This window comes from Falco punctatus (assembly GCF_963210335.1).
Source record: "Falco punctatus genome assembly, chromosome: 9".
In the NCBI taxonomy this organism is placed as follows: Eukaryota; Metazoa; Chordata; class Aves; order Falconiformes; family Falconidae; genus Falco; species Falco punctatus.
The window spans coordinates 41,398,255-41,417,217 of record NC_137589.1 but is presented as its reverse complement, the minus strand read 5'-3'; the positions used below and the strand labels follow the sequence as shown (position 1 = coordinate 41,417,217).

At 51.3% G+C, this 18,963-nt stretch overlaps 1 protein-coding gene across 1 annotated transcript in view; it reads left to right on the top strand.

The window, feature by feature from the left end:
* The window catches only part of WNT8B (Wnt family member 8B), a 42,391-nt gene extending 23,540 nt beyond the window's left edge, over nt 1-18,851 (top strand). The window contains 5 exon segments of the mRNA XM_080400964.1: nt 7,701-7,734; nt 9,035-9,173; nt 10,561-10,686; nt 12,852-12,994; nt 13,427-18,851. Of these exon segments, the coding sequence (XP_080257090.1) occupies nt 7,701-7,734; nt 9,035-9,173; nt 10,561-10,686; nt 12,852-12,994; nt 13,427-13,984 (1,000 nt within the window). The 3' untranslated portion in view covers nt 13,985-18,851.
* Nucleotides 18,852-18,963: the final 112 nt, after the last annotated feature.

The following is an 18,963-nucleotide window of genomic DNA, read 5'->3' as shown; positions in this document are numbered from 1 at the left end:
GTCTCACTCCCCTTCAACTCCTGCCCTGGTCCAGTCCTCCTGCCTGGCAGCTGCACCCCACCTGAGCTGAGTTTGACAGGTCTTTTAGCTGATTACGGCCACAGCACAAAAGCCTACCATGTGCTGCGGAGAAGATGCTCCTGCGGCTGTGGGACAGGGTGGCAGAGCTGGTCCTGCTGAGCTGGAGCCAGCTGGAGCAGCTGCCGTGGATGGTGTGATGCTGACCTGGATGTCCCACGTGGCCAGGAGGCACGGACTGGATGCACTTGCAAGTAGCTCCAGCAGCTCTTGTCCTGGGAGAAGCCCTCACTGGGACACTGCTGACCCTCCCAAGCTGAAGGCCCCCCCCATGCACTGCATAGGAAACTCTGAAAGCAAAAACTTACGGGGGAATGGGAAGGTTTATTCTGAGGCCTTTCTCCCAGAGTGACTGCAGTGTGTTGCAAACAGGAGGTGGGAAGAAAGAGTGGATCTCTGTGATAGAGGAGGAGCAGATGGAGGTGGGAATTGGCCCCAGTTCCTCTTTGACTCTCAGGGGAGACTGAGGCAGAGACGATGACATTCAGGTGCCTGTTCCCTGGCTTTGTCCCTGTAGCACGCTGCATGCCTGCAGGCAGCGGGCACAGGTGACATGGACCCAAGCCCGCACCCCAGGGTGCTCCTGCCCCAGCAGTGGAGGAGGTGAGCGTGCGCCGCGAGCAACCCTTCCAGTTGCCTTTGCAGGGGATGGAGAGGCAAAGCAGTGCTGGTGGAGATTGAATCTAGTGATTACTTTAAGGGATTTGCTGTCTCTTTCTTTATCCCCCCCCCTCTCTCTTTTTTTTTTTTTCTTTTTTTTTTTTTTTTCCCCCCTTTTACCTCCCTCTTATCCCTTTCGTGGTGCATTTGTCTTCGAGGAACCCGGGGTGTTCTTTTCATCAGTTCAATCTCTCTCTGGCACTTGAGTCCTGATTGGCTGAAAGACTTAGGGGAAAAAAAAATCTTTAATTAAGTAGATAATCTCTTCTTAGGAAGTTCTGCAGCTCCATTTCACCAACCCCCTTTAGCTCTTACTTTAGGATTGGTTACCCTTTGCAGAAGTTGAGATTCAGGGGGCATATTCCTCTTCATCACACCAGGACTGCCAGGTGGAAATTAACTCCAACCCTCCCCTAATTTTGTTGTGTTTCTTTTTCTTTTTTTTTCTTTTTTTTTTTTTTTTTTTGTTCTTTTTCTCTGATGGTGGTGGTGGTACCCAAGGTTTTTTTTAGGATCTCCTTTCTCCCTCTTTATTTGGATTTTGTATTTCACATGGACCCTTATCTGGGCATCTTCTTCCTCACTCCCTTCTTCCAATCCTGCTGTGCTTGGTGAGTATTGAGAGCACCTTGGTCTGTGTCCCAGGCAGGTGCTCTTCCCGGACACCCTAAGGAAATTCCTCTTCACCTTCCTAAATGCCCCCTCTTTCCCACTTAGCTCAGTTCTGGTCTTTAATGGGACCAGGTATTTAACTAAGTCCCAACACACTCGTTGGCAGAGATGTTAGAGCTGAGAAAGTCCCCCTTCTGTCCCACACGTCCCAACAATAACTAAATGGGCCAAATGATGAGCTGGGGTAAAACAGAGGAAAGCAGACATGGAGGATCTAACCCCTCACTTCCAACTGGGAAGACAACCCAGTGGCAGAGCCAGGGATTTCTGTTTTTCCAAAGGCTCGCAGTCAGCTTGTGTCTTGTCTTAATCAAATCCAGTGGGGCTTCTCCCGCGCTCCCTGAAAAGGACAGTCCCCGATTAAGAGTTCAGAGCCGGCAGGAGGGAGTCACATCCACAGGAGCATCCCTCCGGATGAGCAGTCTGGGACCCGGGTGCCTTGGCAGGCACAGGGTCAGGATTACACATGTCTGAAATTCATGTATTAGGATTTCCTGGGGAGAAGCTTTTGATACAGAGATTGTTATAGCTTGGTTCCCAACCACCTGGGTCCCACCAGACCAGTTCCCCCCCAAAAAACCTGCAGTCATCTCCTGTGGGCCCCTTGCTCTCTCTTATGGGTGGTTTTGCATTTTTTTTCCAGAAACACTTTATAAGGGCAAACAGAAAGAGATTACACTTGCCTTAAGTCTTGTATCATTCCTTGCGGAGTGTGTCTGTCCCATGCCCAAATGGAGATGGACTCAAATGTATGGCTCTGTAGGTATTTTTTCCTATGCGATTTTTACTGAGCATCCAAACTTTATTCTCTGTTTCTGTGATGCCACAGAGAATCTGCTCAGTGGGTTACAGACTTATCTCTAACAGCAAAGAAAGTCTTTTCCTGTTCAGACGCTAAAATCCCCTGCCTCTCCCATAGCAGATCTCTAGGGTTATTACCATGGGTGAAGAAATCAAAATTACTGAAAAGAGAAACTCAAGAGTAAACGAGAACTCATTCCTGTTAGACTAGGAGTGAAATTTATTTTCTTTCAGAGATTTTTCTACTCCCTTCATTAAAACAATGTGCAACAATTTGCATATGGCTAAACATGACAGAGCAGCAAACTCGGGATAGATCTCCCTTCTGAAACAAGGGGAATACGTACGTTACGTAGAAAGGCTAGGCAGGAACTCATACTGATTTTATTGGGTTTTTTTTCCTCCTCTGTGTGTGCCTTGCTTATCTCAATACAAACAGGTTTAGAATACTTTAAAAGATAAAAAAAGAAACTGATGTTTTAAAGAAACCATTCCAAGTTGAGTAATTTCAGAGCACAAAGTAGAGTTAAATACAGAAATTCTAGGCATTTTCAATGGAAGTTGGATGTCTAAGTTCCCTGTCTGCCTTTCAGAAGTTTTTATCCAAGAGAAAAGTTTATGGATCAAGAGAGACCTGCTTCTCTCCACATGTTGCTCACAGGTCTTGATTTTCTGAAGGAAAGGAAAATTGAAAACTTTATTCAAAATGATCTTTTTACAGACCCTGTCCCTTAACTCTTGAAGAGAAAAAAGCAAGGTTTGTGGGAATCATAGAATAATCCTGCCTGAAATTTTTCCCGGTCTTTATCTGACTGAGCAGCTTAAAATGCAGTAAGATTCTTTCTTCCTGTGATTTAATCACAAGAATTGGGAGGGGGGGGGGCAATACAGATCAACCACAATTTTGTTATGTATATATGTGGCCATTTCCCTTCTCTGAGCGTAGATTAGATTCTGTCGTGTCAGCTAGGTTGAATGATCAGCGTGTTTCTAGATAAGCAAAATATCAGAGCCACATTTAGGAACTAAAACCCAAATAAATATAACAAATAAGAGAGAAATGAAGGAAGAAAAAAAAAAAAAGTAAAGCTTAAAATGTTAATTAATTGCTTCACAGTCTCCTATCTCGTGGGAATAATGTAACAATCTCTAGTGCAGCAGTTTGTTTTTACATGTTTTTTTACACTTTAGCTGTGGGATCACCTTTAGGTTTCAGTATCATTGATTTTCTAGTAACTTGGGGGAGTTTGTACTTGAGGACAAAACTCACATCCCGAGTGAAATTGTACCCATTTTCTGTATTTACAATAATGACAGTAAAGATCTAAATACGGGATGGGATTTTTTTTTTTTTTAATTTTCTAAAGAGCTGAACCAGCAGCACAGTAGCATGAGTGGGTGATAAGGTATCAAATACTTTAACAGAGATTTGATAAGGCTCTTGGGGCACATTAAACTGGGGATGGGGGCGGGGGGGGAGTGCTGATACAGGTTAAAGTTGTAACTGAGCAGAAATTATCAGAGGCTTGTTAGTATTTGGTATACGTAAAATATAATGGGGCAGCTGCTTGGCAGGTTTATTTGCTTTTGGGTTCAATAAAACTATGATGGAGACCTCCTGCTATAGATATTCATTAGCCTTGAGATAATTTCCTAATACCAGATGCAATGAAAATCACTTGCCCTAGATTTTCTTTTTACCTGGATGCACAGAGTAGCAGCAAGGGAAGCAGTGTGTCCTGCTCTGGGCCCTGCATGGGCTGGGAGGGGGCTGAGGAGTTCAGTGGGACTCATCTCTCAACCTGCTAAGGTCTGTCACTGCTCCATGTCCATGTAATGCTGTCCTGGAGTTCGAAGGTGGAGGGAAAGGCTTTAGATAGCTGGAAACCCTGTAAACTTTCTGGGAGGAGAGAAATATTTTCAAGCCTTTCCTTTCATGTGTGTGATTTCAAAAAGTTCTGGGTTAGTGTGGTGACACTGAAGTCATGGGAATGGGACTGGTTTGGTTCTGTTGTGGGTGCAGCTAGCTAGCTAGTTTAGGATTACATTCGACTTTCCTTTTTAGTGGTACGGAAAATCCGTAGAAATAAATAAATAAAAGTCACGCTACAGACACAAAAATGAAGAGAGATTCATTTTCAGAATGATTCCTATTTGCAGCCCAGAGGTGACTCTAGCGGTATTGTCAACATATGTGGAAAAAGTGGCTTAATTACTCTGCCTTTGCTGGAGACTATATCCAGAATAGACATGCATTTTTCTTAGCTAGATCATACAAGCAAAGGCAAAGCACACAGATTTTTGTCTCCATTATTATCTTTCCTTCCCTCTCAGCATAAGTAAGAAAAAATTTAGCTAGCCTTCAGCCATACAACAGTCCTGTTGCCACCTCTCCCAAATCTACTTGTAGCTGCAGGAGTTGAATGTGGGGGGGTTAAGTGTACCCGTCTAAATGAATCCTTTACTTGTCTAAGTCCCACAAACCTGCCCAGCAGCATGCCTGCCTGTTGATCAGATAGCTCAGGGAAAATGCCTTCTGTCTCTCCGACTTAATAAAAATGTTTAGAATATCCTGCTGGGAAATTGCTACTGTACCATTTGCTCAGCTGCAGATGGTGAATTGGCATATCCTGAACTTGGCCTTTTTGTGAACCTTGAGGTTTATCCTGGGAGAATCAGATGCTCTGCTTCAATGCAGTTATGTCAACTGACACCTGCCAACAGGCTGCTTTGCTGTAAACCTTGAACTTGTGGATAATCATCCTCCTCCAAAAGCCACCCTTGCAGTGGCTCAGATGTTCCTAATCCAAGATGAGGCTAGTGAGGGTTTGAAGCAAATCCTTCCTGCGCACTGTGAATTTGGCTTTTCCTACACAGGTGGGAAGCGATGCAGATGGGATATATCTCTTGTTTTGGCCACAAAAACAAGATAAGAGAGGACCTGCAATTCTCTAGATCTTGCCTGCACAGGGGCATTTTAGCAGAGTTTTGTCACAGCTGCTATCAGGGGCTCAGATTCACACTCACACCATCCTGAGTGTGGTCCCCGTAGCAAAGCACTTAAGGTCAAGGCAAAGGACAGGAGGGAAACCAGATGGAAAAATGACTTGTTCATGCTGCTACCCAGTTGCATTAGGATGGGGACCCATGGAGCTTACACAGTCTGAATAGCCCCAGGTTCATGGCCCTGTGTGATTCAGGTCACCCAATGCTCTAATCACCCTGCTACAGATGCTGTCTCTCCAAGTCCCAGGAAATATTTAATTAGCTGTACAATGCAGAAGCAGCTCCCAAAGGAAAATTCCTCTGCAAAACAGCCATCGACTTCATGCTAAAGTACCCACAGGGGCTGGAACGCAGCCGGGTCTGAATCCCAGGCCTGGAACAAAGGGATCTCCTGCTCTCACAGTGCCCTGGCAACAGCCCTCTCCCTCCGGTTTTGACCCAGAGGAATCTTTCCCAAAGTAAGCTTCATCAACATGGACACACTTACGCACACACAAAAAAAAAGAAGAAAAAAAAAAAGAGGTCAGACTTGCCAGAGTGAAACTTTGCAGACTAATTCTCTCAAGTCTTTCTAAATTGCGAGGTAAGAGCAAAAATCAGGGTTTTTTTTTCATTTTGACCAAGCTAAAATAATGAGACCTGCTTTTTGTGATATATCTCAGAGAGGATCTCCATGAGGGCAATTCTAGCAGAGGTAAAACAGGCTTGCTGACCACAGGGGCAGTTTTCCAGGGCAAGGAAATAACCTGTCGAAATCTCTCATGCATCTGGTGTCTCCCTGTGTCCATGGCAGGGCTGCAGCATGGCAGCATGTTGTCCCTCAGCTTGGCACAGCAGTGCCTGCCTCTGCCTGCACTCAAGCCCACCCTGAGATGCCCCATACTCTCTGATGGATTTGTAGCACAACAGGACAGTGCCTTTCTCTCCCTTATCAAGGGTACCTGTGGCTCCAGACAGCATCGCCTGAAAACACACAGGGAGGAAAAACCTTGTCCTAACCCACACCTTTCTCCCCCACATCCAGCTACAGTCCACCCAGGTACTGGTACTTTTAGGGAATGGAGTGGAGCTAGAAAAGCAGCAAGCATCATTGCATGGCGGGGAGCCCAACTGCAAAGCAGAGCATGCTGCTGTGCTGCAGGGACAGTGTGGGTGGATGCTCTGCGAGGGCTAGCTGAAAAGGAGAGGCACCCTTCACTGGGGGACATCCAGCATTTGGAGCAGAACATCATCTTGAAAAGCAGCTGAATAGTCTGGTTTCTCTCAGCGTGTGCTCTAGCTTTTTTCCCAGTTGCTCAGTCACTGCAAGGTCTCCATCCACTCATGCCACCTCTCTGCCCTCAGCATCCTCCCCTGGGGATAACAGCACTCACCCATCTTTCTGGAGTGCCGGCAGGGAAGGTGCTCCAGTCACCCATGAGAAATAGCGATGAGGGTTATTTTGCAAGCCTGGAGAGACTGGAGTGAAGTGTTTGCAGGAGAAACCTCCCTTTTTTTGTTTCATTTCTGGCTAGGGATATTTGGGGTTGGCTCTTGGGCCTTTTGAAAGCCTTGGTCCTTTCTGCCGTGACATAGTTAAGCTGGATTCACCCAGCCATTCTCCAGATCCCTGATGGTGGTCACTGCACCACATGGAGCCCTCACACTGACCGACCCGTTGGCACCAAAACAGTCTTTCTTGCTGGAGAAGAGACTCAGACTGACCAGCATTGGCTCTGCTCTGCAAGCCCTGGGGAAAGGGACAGAGACCAGCCACACTACCTTGTGGCCCCTGGAGATGATCCCTCCACACCTCCACTGGGAACAGCAAAAAGTTTAATTTTGGCTAGGACCGCTCCCCTTCCCACACCCCCAGTCCCCCCCCCCATGCAGTGCCCAGCAGGATGGGGAGGACAAGTGTGTTTGTGCTCAGCCATTACCAGGACATGACCAAGAGGAGAGCATGGGCAGCCAGAGCTGGCACCACAGGAAAGCAAGGGACAATGACCTGGGGGGCTGGTGCCAGAATGCACGCTGTGAAGGAGTGTGGCATGACCTCCTCCTTCGCTCCGTGTGGTCCAGCAGGGAGAGCAGTGCTGGCACATGGTCCAGCTCCTGGGGCAGGGGGCAATGCTACCCTGAGTTAAGTGAGCGGCAGTTTGGTAAGGTAAAAGGCAAGGCTGGGAGAAGAGGAAAGCACTAAAAAAAATGGGGAGATCGGTACAAAGGGCAGCTGTGCAGAGGAAAGCACCAGGAGGGAGCAGCAAGGGGGCCACAGCCCAGCACAGCCTGGTTCGGGGAGTGGGGTAGCAGGAAGGAGAGGGCACCATCCTGAGCAGTGAGAGGAGATGGGGGGAGACCAAAAGTGCCTGCAGCCAGGAGACAAGCAGGCTGCGGGGGGGCGGGGGGGCGCGCAGGGTGAGAGGAGAGCCCTGGGATGCCAGGCATTCCCCAGGCCTTTCTGCCATCACCCCTTCCCTGCTGACACTGTCTCTGTCTTCCAGGTCAGTGAATAATTTCCTGATGACGGGCCCCAAGGTAAGAGAAATCCCTTTGATCTCTGTCCCTGATTCTGCTAAAGCCAGGGACAGGGGGCTCCTCCTTCCCACTCCCCTCCACCCAGCCCGGCCCGGTGCTCCCCTCACCCCCTGCTTTCCAGCAACAAGGCAGAGGAGGACCAGAAATGAGCTGCAACTCCCCAGACTGTGTCAGCCCTGAAAAAAAATTGGCCCTCGGGTCCTTTCAAGCTGGTTGTGGCCAGATATTGGAGATTTGTCTATTGGCAGCAGCTGAGGCTCTCAGCTGTCATATATTGCTTCCTGATGATCAGGTTAGCATCAGGACCCACATTCATAGAGCTGGAAAGGTTCTTTCTGTAGGGCCTGCAAAATGCACTTCCCAGGGAGCACAACAGGAATTGCCAAGACCTTGTTCAGTATTTTTGACCTCCTGCCTTGTTGCACCTCTCTTTCAGAGGCTTTTTTTTTTTTCCTAGACGGGACCAGTTGTAAAATTTGTCTGATTTCTGTCCTGCCCGTTCCACAGGAACACCTCCGTGCCCACCTAGCTCTTTTTACAGCCTCAGTGCTATGGTGGAGCGACCTTGCCCTAAAGCTCTGGCTGTCCCCCTGGGGCCACAGTGAAGGAGGAGGCAGGCTGAGGTGCCTGCCAGCCCGGAGCCCCTGGGCTCTGAGGAGAAGGCTCTGCCTTTGCTCTTGCTGGAGAGATCAGGGGTTCCCCACTGCAGGGGCTGGCTGGCACATCTCCTAACATGGCTAACAGCCGATGGCTCAGCCTTCTCCCCCCAGGAGGCTCTGGCTCTGACCTGGCACAGCAGAAAATGCATTTGCTGCTGCTGGTGGCAAGCTCTGCTCCCCAGGGGAGCCAAACCTGAGAGACCTCCTCAGCTCTGCACATCTTGTCTTTGTAAGATGGCATGAAAGTTGTTTTCAGTTGAAGGCCAGCCTCCTGGGGAGCCCGGGGCCATGTTCTTCCAAGTGTTTTGCACTGTGCTTCACCTCCTGTCTAGAGCTGAGGGCAGCAGGACCCGCGGTGCAGAGCAGGGAGGCTGTGCCTGCACCGGCCCCACGCTGCGCGGGAAGCGGCTGGGGCCTCGCCAGCTTCGTGTTGCCTGCGATAGAAACTAGGGCTGCTGGGTGACTCTCCTGGGCCCTGAGAGCAGCCTGGTGACATTCCCAACCTGTCACCCTTGGGGCTGTCCCTGCATGCTGGCCTACGCGTCCTGACTCGGTTTTGCAATTTAACGCTGTGGGGGGAGTGGAGGCAGAAGCGGGGCTCGCACCATGCCCCCTCCTGACCTGCTGCTCTCTGCTCCTAGGCCTATCTCATCTACTCCAGCAGCGTGGCGGCTGGGGCGCAGAGCGGCATCGAGGAATGCAAGTTCCAGTTTGCCTGGGACCGCTGGAACTGCCCTGAGAGGGCACTGCAGCTCTCCAGCCATGGTGGGCTGCGCAGCGGTAAGGAAAGCATTGGATACCACTACCGGGACCCCCTCGCTGCAGGTTAGAGCCCATGGGCCCCTCCTTTCTTCCAAAGTGCCTCCTTTTCTTCCCCATCCCCACTTGGATACGCCTCTCCTGGGACTGCCCCAGAGGGATCTTTCCCGGAGACCCTTCACATGGCAGCTCCCAAGCACGCGCTGGGATCTAGCTTCCAGGCAAGGCGGCCACATGGTGCCCGTGTCACCTCCGGACCTGCCCAGCCCCGGCTGGCATGGGACAGGAGTGTCCCCCCAGCCCTGACACAGCTGGCTCCTGCCGAGGCACCACGCCGACCTGTGGCACAGGCTGTGGCACGTGCTGTGCCTCGATGGTGTCTCTCACCAGGGTGTCCCAGGGAGGCTGAGAACCACCGTGGCGTGGCAGGGTGGCAGTCAGAGGGATGTGGCTAAAGCGAGCAGTGAAGAGTTCATCTCTGGCTGTGCTCTGGTCAACAGGCAGGAGAAAAGTCTTCCCACAGCTTCCAGATGTCAGAGTCACCTTGGGCAGAAGTCCAGCATCCATGACCGGTGCCACTGCAGGGCATGGGGCTGTGGTCGTTGTCACTGTACCCCATTCCTTACCTGTTTGCAGGCGCCAGGAAATGTTTCAGTGCATGCCTGCTCCCCACGTGTGATGCCAGGCTGAGCTCACGCCTGCCCTGTGCAGGCAGGACCTGGCTATGCAGGAGAGCCTGGGGCCTCTGGTGGGGCTGGCAGCAGATGAGGGACCAGGGCCCCAGGAAGAGGTGGGCAGAGTTTTCAGAGTGGGGCCTTGAGGAGGCCATTGCAGCACACTCTGGGGCTGGGAGCAGGTCCCTGAACCGTTCCCCTCAAGGTTACCTGCTCAGATCTGGACCTTGCTGCTATTAAACAAAAGCCAAAGGCTCAGTGAAGCCAGCTGGTGATCATCACACGGATCCTGGCGGGTAGGTATTGTCACAGCTCTGAGCCCTGGGCAGCGTCCAGCAGCAGGTAAGGCTCGAGGGGGCTCTGGGGAAGGCCTCTGATCCTTGGAGGGGGCCTCTTCTCCTCTGGGGTGTGTTAGTGGGGCATGAGGGACACCTGGCTGGCTGTGCTGCATCCCCACTGCTGAGCTCCCACAAGGACAGCCAAGTGCTAAACTTGTCCACAGCCTTGGAAAAGGCAGAAGCCAGCCCGGATCAAATTTGGGAGCTTCTGTCTTCATGCAGTTCAAGCGAAAACAAAGCTAATCTGACACACAGGGCCCCCTCTCCACCCCACAGAGCCCAGCCCATTGCAAATCTCTTCCTGCACAGTCTTCGGCATGGCAGGAGTAATTTCTAACACTGGTCTTGCTGTGAAATCTTTAGCACATCTCCTCTCCTTGTATTTCCACTTGACAGCAAACCGAGAAACTGCGTTTGTCCATGCCATCAGCTCCGCGGGCGTCATGTACACCCTCACCCGGAACTGCAGCCTGGGGGACTTTGACAACTGCGGCTGCGACGACTCCCGCAATGGGCAGCTGGGTAAGGAGAGCTGAGCCATGTCCCCCTCTCATGTCCCAGGCAGAAGAAGACAGCTCCCCGCCTCTCCTCCACCAGGGCCTGCAGAAACAGCTCCTCTTCCCAGTCCCTGTGCATGGAAATAATGCCCAGAGCAGAGTTTTGCCTGGCTCAAACAACGGCAGCTCAGTGGAAGCTAACAGCGCCACGTGCAATTTACACCAGCTGATGCCGAGCCCTTGATGTTTTTCATTGCTTTCTAAATGAGCAGGAAAGTTGAAGGGGGTTGCAGCTTCCCTGGTTCAAATCTAGGGCAACTATTTTAAGCTGCTGGAGGGAATGACTGTTGTACAGGCAGAGGGGAGGATCTGACGCCATGCATCTAAACAGCAGGTCTGGTTAGAGCAGTGCTGGTCAGGGACCATGGGACTCCCAAGGCCTGCAGGGCCAGGGTGGCCCCAGAGCAGAATTACCAGAAGGGAAAGCAGGGCAGCATTCATAAGCCCCTCCAGCATCTGTCAGCGTGGCAGGCATATGGGCACATAGCCTGCACCCTGCTCCTCTCACGGTGGTACCCAGGCTCGCAGCCACTAAATACTCCTGGGGGGTGTGTGTGTGTGTGTGAGCCCTAGGCTGTGCTGCTTCAGCTCTCCACTCAGCTTCCACAGAAAACACTGACGTTTGGTCTTTTGTTTTAAATGGGAAAGGGTCAAATTTCTAATCTTCAAAATCTTTTAAAAGCCATTCCCCACACAGACACACTGGGCAGTCAGTATGTGTCAGTTTATGACAAACTTCTCTAGAGTGTCCGGTATGTAGTAATAATAGTTTTTAAAACAGCCACTGCTGCTTAGGTGTCCTAGGCATGGGGTAGCCCATCTCTAGCAGAGCAAGACTTTTGGCCAATGACACACCAAATTTTATCTTCTCTGGAAAACTAATTTAGTCATGCTGCATGCACTTCTTTTCCCCAAAACATATCTGTTTTTCATGAAAATTTTCCATTGTGAACTTAAGACCTTGGAAGGCAAAGGAAACTTTTGGGCTTGTCCAAAACAGTGTGATTCAATCCTAAATGCTGTTGCACTAAATGGAAGTTGGTGGAAGGTTTCCATTCTCCCTTTGGTTCCAGCTCTTGATTTGACCTTTGTCATCTGCAGCAATTACCAGCCTCCCGTGAGGCACCCCTGCCTTTCCCTGGGAGAGGGCAGAGCAATGCTCTGGGGAAGTCCAGGCAAGAGCCTTCCAAGACAGGCACAAGGCCATTAAACAAGTCCCAAGATGTACCGCCAAGGCATGTAAGGTTCAGAATGTTCCAGATTTCAAACCTTCACACAGAATTTGGCATTTCTCTCTAGAAGGAGAAGCAGCAAACCATATGACACATCTCCAGTTAGCCGAGCTAAGTTACTGAGCTCCCATGTGCTAGGAGAAGTACCTTCCACATCTTGCCATGCAGTTTCCCAGTTCAGTGCTGACTCCTTTGTTTCTTTATGATAACTGGAAAATCAGACCCTTCTGAGATACCAAACATTGTCCCAGGATTCCAGGTGTACCAGAAAGAGGGCCTCCCTGATACGTGTGTGCCAGGCTTTCGTTGTTTCCCGGCAGAGGAAAATCTGTTCCCTCTGATCAGAGTGCCTCCACCAGGCTGCTAATCCACGGTAGCAAGATGCTGTCCCTGTGAGTCAGGCTGAACCAGCTCAGGTCGGGGTTTGAGGGAAGGTCATTAAAGACCCAAAGCCTTATCTATATGGCTACTAATGCACGATAAATACTAATGCATGCATCTCCTTCTCTGGAGACATTCAAAACCTGCCTGGACATGATCCTGTGCAACCTGCTCTAGGAGAACCTGCTTTAGGAGGGGGTCGGACTAGATCTTCAGAGGTCTTTTCCAACCCTGACCAGTCTGTGATTCTGTGATAATTCTGAATCCTGCTCTATAGAAAGCCTGGAAATCCCTGTTTGTCACTTCAGACACGCTCTTCCCCACCTGCCTGAGCCACTCACTGCCCAGACCTCAACAGAAATGGCACAAGCCCAAGCCGGGGGCAGCAGGGGATACTGCCAGGCAAAAGGCTGGGTTTGCCCCACACGTTCCGAGACCCTTTCTTGTCCCCAGAGCCACAAGCCAGGCAGGCATGGGGCTGATTCTCTGACAGCACACATCTCATCTCCTTTCCTAGGAGGGCAAGGCTGGCTGTGGGGAGGCTGCAGCGACAACGTGGGCTTTGGGGAAGCCATTTCCAAGCAGTTTGTGGATGCCCTGGAGACTGGACAAGATGCCAGAGCTGCTATGAACCTGCATAACAACGAGGCGGGTAGAAAGGTGAGCCCCTCTCTCCCTCCAGACCTGGCAGCGCATGCCATGTTGGCTCTGGCTGTTCGCTGTGGAGAGTCACAACTTGCTGTGGCTAAAAGCACGTGGCCAGAGGAAACGAGAAACGACTGCCTCACTGAGGAGGGGGCGGCAGCAGTGCTGACACGATCGGTGGTGGTTGTTCCAAAGTAACAAACCTCCCGCGACTGCACTGTTAGTGGCTTCCCGCTGTTCCCTGTCTCCCAGTCAAGGGGCAGTACCCTGGATAAGCAGATTTGCGACCTTTAAGCCCACAGCCCGCGGCAGGAGCGCTGCACAGGCAGGGCTGATGGCAGACCCTTCTGCAGGCCTGGAGCAGTGTTTCTCCGTGCACTGCAGCACAGAGGTGACTCCTCTGGGCTTTCTCCTGTACCCCCCTCCTTCTCTCTCCTCACCCTGTAGGCTGTGAAAGGGACCATGAAGCGAACCTGCAAATGCCACGGCGTATCAGGGAGCTGCACCACCCAGACCTGCTGGCTGCAGCTGCCCGAGTTCCGGGAGGTGGGTGCTTACCTCAAGGAGAGGTACCACAAAGCCCTGAAGGTGGACTTGCTGCAGGGGGCAGGCAACAGTGCTGCCAGCCGGGGAGCCATTGCCGAGACCTTCAGCTCCATCTCCAAGAAGGAGCTGGTCCATTTAGAAGACTCTCCTGACTACTGCCTGGAGAACAAGACGCTGGGGCTGCTGGGCACGGAGGGCAGGGAGTGTCTGAAGAGGGGCAAGGCACTCAGCAAGTGGGAGAAGCGGAGCTGCCGGCGGCTGTGTGGGGACTGCGGGCTGGCAGTGGAGGAGAGGCGAGCCGAGATGGTGTCCAGCTGCAACTGCAAGTTCCACTGGTGCTGTGCCGTGCGGTGTGAGCAGTGCCGCAAAAGGGTCACCAAGTATTTCTGTGTCCGCAAGGAGAAGCGGGAGCGGAGCAGGGGTGCTGGGGCCAGCCGCAAGCTCAAGAGAAAGCTCTAACTTGATTCTACTCTTCCGTGGTTCTATCTGCCCCTCTCCTCCCCTGCCCTCCACACCAGCCCCCAGCACCACTTCCCTTTGGCTTAGTTTTAATCTCATTCCCAACGCCACCTTGCTGGGGCTCAGGCAAGGTGAAAGAGCTGGTGCGAGCCCCTGGGCCTTGGCATACAGGGCACTTCCCATCAGTGCATGGGTGATAACTTCTGGGAAGAGCCTCAGGTGTTGGCAAAGCAAGACAAGATTTGGTCTCTTCAATTCAGAGTCACTCTGTCCAGCAACTATGGTTTTACCACTGCAAACACCGGCGGTCTCAGTGGTTCCTGCTCTTTGGAGCTCGTCTGTTCCCCAAACGAGCACCTGCTCTGGGCTTTTGAGTAAGTGAGATCAACACTTAGGAAAACACAGGGAAGTTGAGATAGCACCACCAGAGCTTGGCAACTCAGCAACTTCAGAAAGAGAAGAAGCTTCTTAAAGAAAAGAGAGGCACTAGAATAAAGTTGTTACTGCATTTATTAAGCCCTGTGCTGTGAGGGAATAGAAAAGGCACACAACTCCTTCCCACAGCCAGCCAGCCTCCGGGAGGCCCGCAGCATTACCGCCCATCCTTTGGCAGCTTTACTAAACTCTCCAGGCCTTTACTTTCCCCGCATTTGAGATGGCAGCAGCAAAATTGACACTGCTACTTGACCGGTTCATTAAACAGCTGTCCAAAAGAGGAGTCCCATCACTTGCTTTTTACATGCTTTCTCTGTAACGCCCAAGCCTCCAGGTCTGGTCTCCCCAGCATCCCTGCCAAAGCCCTTGCCTGATGCCACAAAGATGCTTTCACACTCCTCCAGTCCCTCTTCCCTCCCAGAGAGGAGCTGCCAGCTGAGCCCATTCCCCACCTCCTGCTGTACTTGCCAAGCACTCGTACCCTGTCAGCTAACTAACTAAATACTTCCCCCTAGTCTGAGAAAATAATGTCAGTTACTATTTAATGGTGTTGTAAATAGGAAAGTGAAGCACTTTGAAGTTTAATTTATTGCACAGTTACTGTGATGTATACGTAACAGTTTTTCCTCTACCGCTTGTTGTATATATTCTATAAGCTAAACAAGCAGCAGGAAGGTTTTGTTGATACATCTCCATTCCCTCACCATGGCTGGGGTAGGGAGGGAAGAAGCTGTCAGCTGCAGGACCTGGGGAAGGTCACCGCACATCACAGTGCCATCCCCAGGCTGTGAGGTTATCGTCTGCTTTGCTGTTTGAAGTGTCCTTTGGCCAGATGAGAAGCCAGCAGAGCTAACTTACTGGCTGTTAGACCTATCTTGTAGCCAATATTTGTAAACCAATAGCCAATGCAATAAACCAGTAGCCAAGTGCTTGCAAAATGCTGTTGTGTCTGAGTAGTTGGGTGTTTTTTTTCATCCAGCCACATGTGTGGATGTGTGTAGTTAGTTCTGGAGACTAAAACCCAGCTGCTTACCTGCCTGTTTAGCCTAACAAGAGGTGACCAGTTCCCTCCACACAGCACCACCGCAGTTCCTACCAGGAGGGGAAAGGGCTGGCTCTCTCTTTGAGCTTGCTTGAGGCTGCATCCAACTGCAATGCAGCTGCCAGGAGGAAAGCGGGCGGGAGGGGGCAGACGGGGCCCAGTTGCCCACTTCAGAGATGGTACATTAAAGCTGCTCCACAGTCTGTATGTTTCTCTTGGTTATCAGGTACCACCTCAGTCTCAGGACTACTTCGTTGGGGGTGGGAAGTTGGACCCAGGGCAAGCTGGGGTCTCAGCAGAGCAAGAGCATTCATGTCAAGCAAGAATCTGGCCCTTCAAAAATGGCAAGAAAATATCTTGGCCCATTCTCAGGGAAACCTGAAACACTTCCACTTCACACACAAACCACCAGCTGATTGCACAAAGGTCCGTATTACTACAGTGACCCTTCCCTCGGTCTCCCTTGCGTCTCCATCAGCCGTTCCTCCATCTCCCTGCAGTGAGAACACATCCCTGCACAGGAATTGACAAGATAGTAAGAACCTCTTGCCCAGCAGCAGGAGCTCCAGCACGGGCTCCTTGAGGGCCACTGCGAGGCGGAGAGGACAGCTTCTACCTCCTCATCCCTCTGTGCCCCCCGAGTCCACAGCCAGCTGGAAGCATAAGAGAAGACGTGGAGGCTGCTTCCCATTTCGGCCCACTGCCCAGCACACAGCAAGCTGCATTCCCCTGTCCTGGCCCTGTGGCTGAAATTGTGGCCCCATGGCACAGCCCGGGACGTGCCCACCGGGGCACAGTGATGCCTGTTGGTGATGGGCACATGTGGGGAGCACTGCGGGTGCAAGCCCGTCACCGCGTGCTTCTTTCCTCTGGAGAAAATGGCGACCAGGCAGCTGCAAAATGTGCTGACCTCAGCAGCGGGTCGGGGCTGGAGGGTCCCCCCTCCCTGGTGCACTGAGCTCTCAGCCGCAAGGGCCCTGCTGCCATTGTGCGGCAGGATTGGATGCTTCCATGTATTCATTTCTATTTAATGAAGGCGCATTCCTCAGAGGAGAAATATTTACATTCAGCTTCCCAGGTGGTCACCTTCGCCCAGATGACACACAAACAGGCAGCCCCCCGCTCCCTTTTCCAATCCAAACCTCTTTAGAGGGCTCAGCGAGGAGGGGAGCGAGGGGAGGGGGGCTGCTGGGGAAGCAGAATAGAGAAGGGAACAAAATGCTAATAAATCAGCCAGCCAGCCCTTATCCCCTCCCCTCTGTGGAGTCAATGGAAAGTGTCATTTCACATGCTAATCCCCCTCCACTCTCTTCACAACACCTTTTCCGAAAAGTGTTTGGGAAAAGTCCTTGTGGCCCGTTTACAGCTCCCTGCCGCTTCGGATTCCTTCTTGTCTAAGGCCGCGGCCCCGTGTGGGTCTCTCCCTCCAGCAGGGCTCCTTACAAAAAAAATCTCAACAAAGACTTTGGAGTTCATCAGCCTCCCACTGAAATTCACAGCTGCTGAACAAACTAATCCCCTCTCTTGGTCTTTCTTCCTTTCAATGGGTTCTTGGCTTCAAAGACACTTTGGGAAAGGACTTTGTGGGGACTCACACTGCTCCCTCAATAGAAGTTAGTGCAAGCATTATCTTCAGAGCAAGTGGCTTTACAAACAAATACTGCCTAACAATCTCTGCCCCTCCAGCTCCCCCAAACACACAGAAGCCTAGCCTGCAGACATGATGTTATCTGCAACAGGATTAAAGCTCTGTTCTCTGTGCCCGGGGACCCTTTCCTATCACACCCCAATTCTTTGTCAACCCAAAGGCCTTCTCACCCAGCAGAAAACGCTTTCTCTGCCGAGTGCTGCAGGGATGCTGTAGTAGCATGTGCCCACGCAGGAAGCAGCAACACTGAGGAGCCGCTGTCCATAAACCAGCGGCTGTTACTGGCCAGCAGAGACAGTGCTGTAAGTGCAGGAGCACGGGGCTTGAGAGGACATGTACTGCACCAGGGCCACAGACACAGGGCTTCCACCACAAGCCTCTCAGAGTCCCTCGCACGGGTCACCCCACTTCCCCCTGCCTGGTCTCCCTACCAAGAGTTTTAGGGACAGCGCTCTCGCTGGGGAAAACCTGAAGAAAACTGAGCAACAGTGGGACAAAGGGGCAAGCAGGAAGGACTGGCAGCACAGGCTGGATAAATAGCTGGTCTCTGCCTGAGTCCATAGGCAGCGGAAGCTGTGTGTGCTGGTGGGAACTAAAGTCAAATGCACCCGAGAAGTACATGGAAAAATCCGTACTTACTTCAGTGGTACAAGCAGCCCGAGGTAAAGAAAGAGAAGGGCTGGACTACACAGGGTACTCCAACTGGACCCGGAAAGGCAGAATCTAAGAAATACCGGGCTTGTTAAATGATCTCAGAAAGCTAGGACTTTCCTTATATGCTCATTAAGCAGCAAATGTATGCCTCCAGGGCTACCTGCTCACCTGTATAGCATCAGAAGGGTTTGAAAATCAGCTTGCACCTTCCTGATGGGGGACAGCTGGGAGGCCAGACTGGTTGCTAACTGCTCCCAGATTGGGCTGCAAAAGCTCTGCAAGACTCCTTTGCACTTGGCATTTGCCTCTGCCAGCAGCAGATGTGACAAAGGCTGGTTTTCCCTGAATGCGTGTGCTGTGTCCTTAACACCCCAGAACTCTCATAAACCCTGGTCCCTTCTCAGCAATGGCCCCTTCAGATCTTCCCCATCCAAACAATTTTTCTCAACCTTTACTTCCTCCCAAGTCCTCCACCCACAAGCCAGGTAATAGTCCTGCGTATTTCAGAGTCTCCCACACACTGACTGGCTGGCCTATACGGACATACTAGCTAACTGCCAGCAACAAGAAAACCAAAAACTTTTTGAGATTACATCAGTCGTTTTGCAGAAGCTAGTTTGATTCCCTCCCAATTTTATCTCTTTTTTTTTTTTATATTTCACTTTAGCCTCTTCACCTCCTTAAAAGCTTGAATGAAATCAGCCAACAGATTCAGAAGCTGTTAGCTAATGGTAAGAGCTGGCAATTCAGTGGTACAAATCTGATTTCCACACAGGTCAGACCCTCAGCCTGTCTGAAGTGGCATGGCTTCAGTGGTGTAACATCTCATCAAAGGCTCTCTCTTTACTTACTGACATACTGGCAACTCCAGATGTCAAGTGTAAAAAAACCCAGCACTGCTGAGACTCCCCAAGAGAACCTCAGCCATCCTGGGCACCTTCTTGTGTCTGACGCAGAGGAACAGTCACAACTGAGGTGGGTGATCTGAAGAAGATCGGTTCTCTTGACCCTGCAAGCCTTAGGGCGCAGGTACAGCTTGGGGTCACACCACACCAGGAAGGCTGCTGCCCACGGCAGCAGAGCCCAGAACTTGGTTTGCTCCATGCTGTTCTCAACTGACCCTTCACCAAAGCTGAGAACTCAGCTCGCAGTGGGTGGCCCTGCAGACTGAGGGAAGTCCCCTGTAGCCAGAGGTGACAA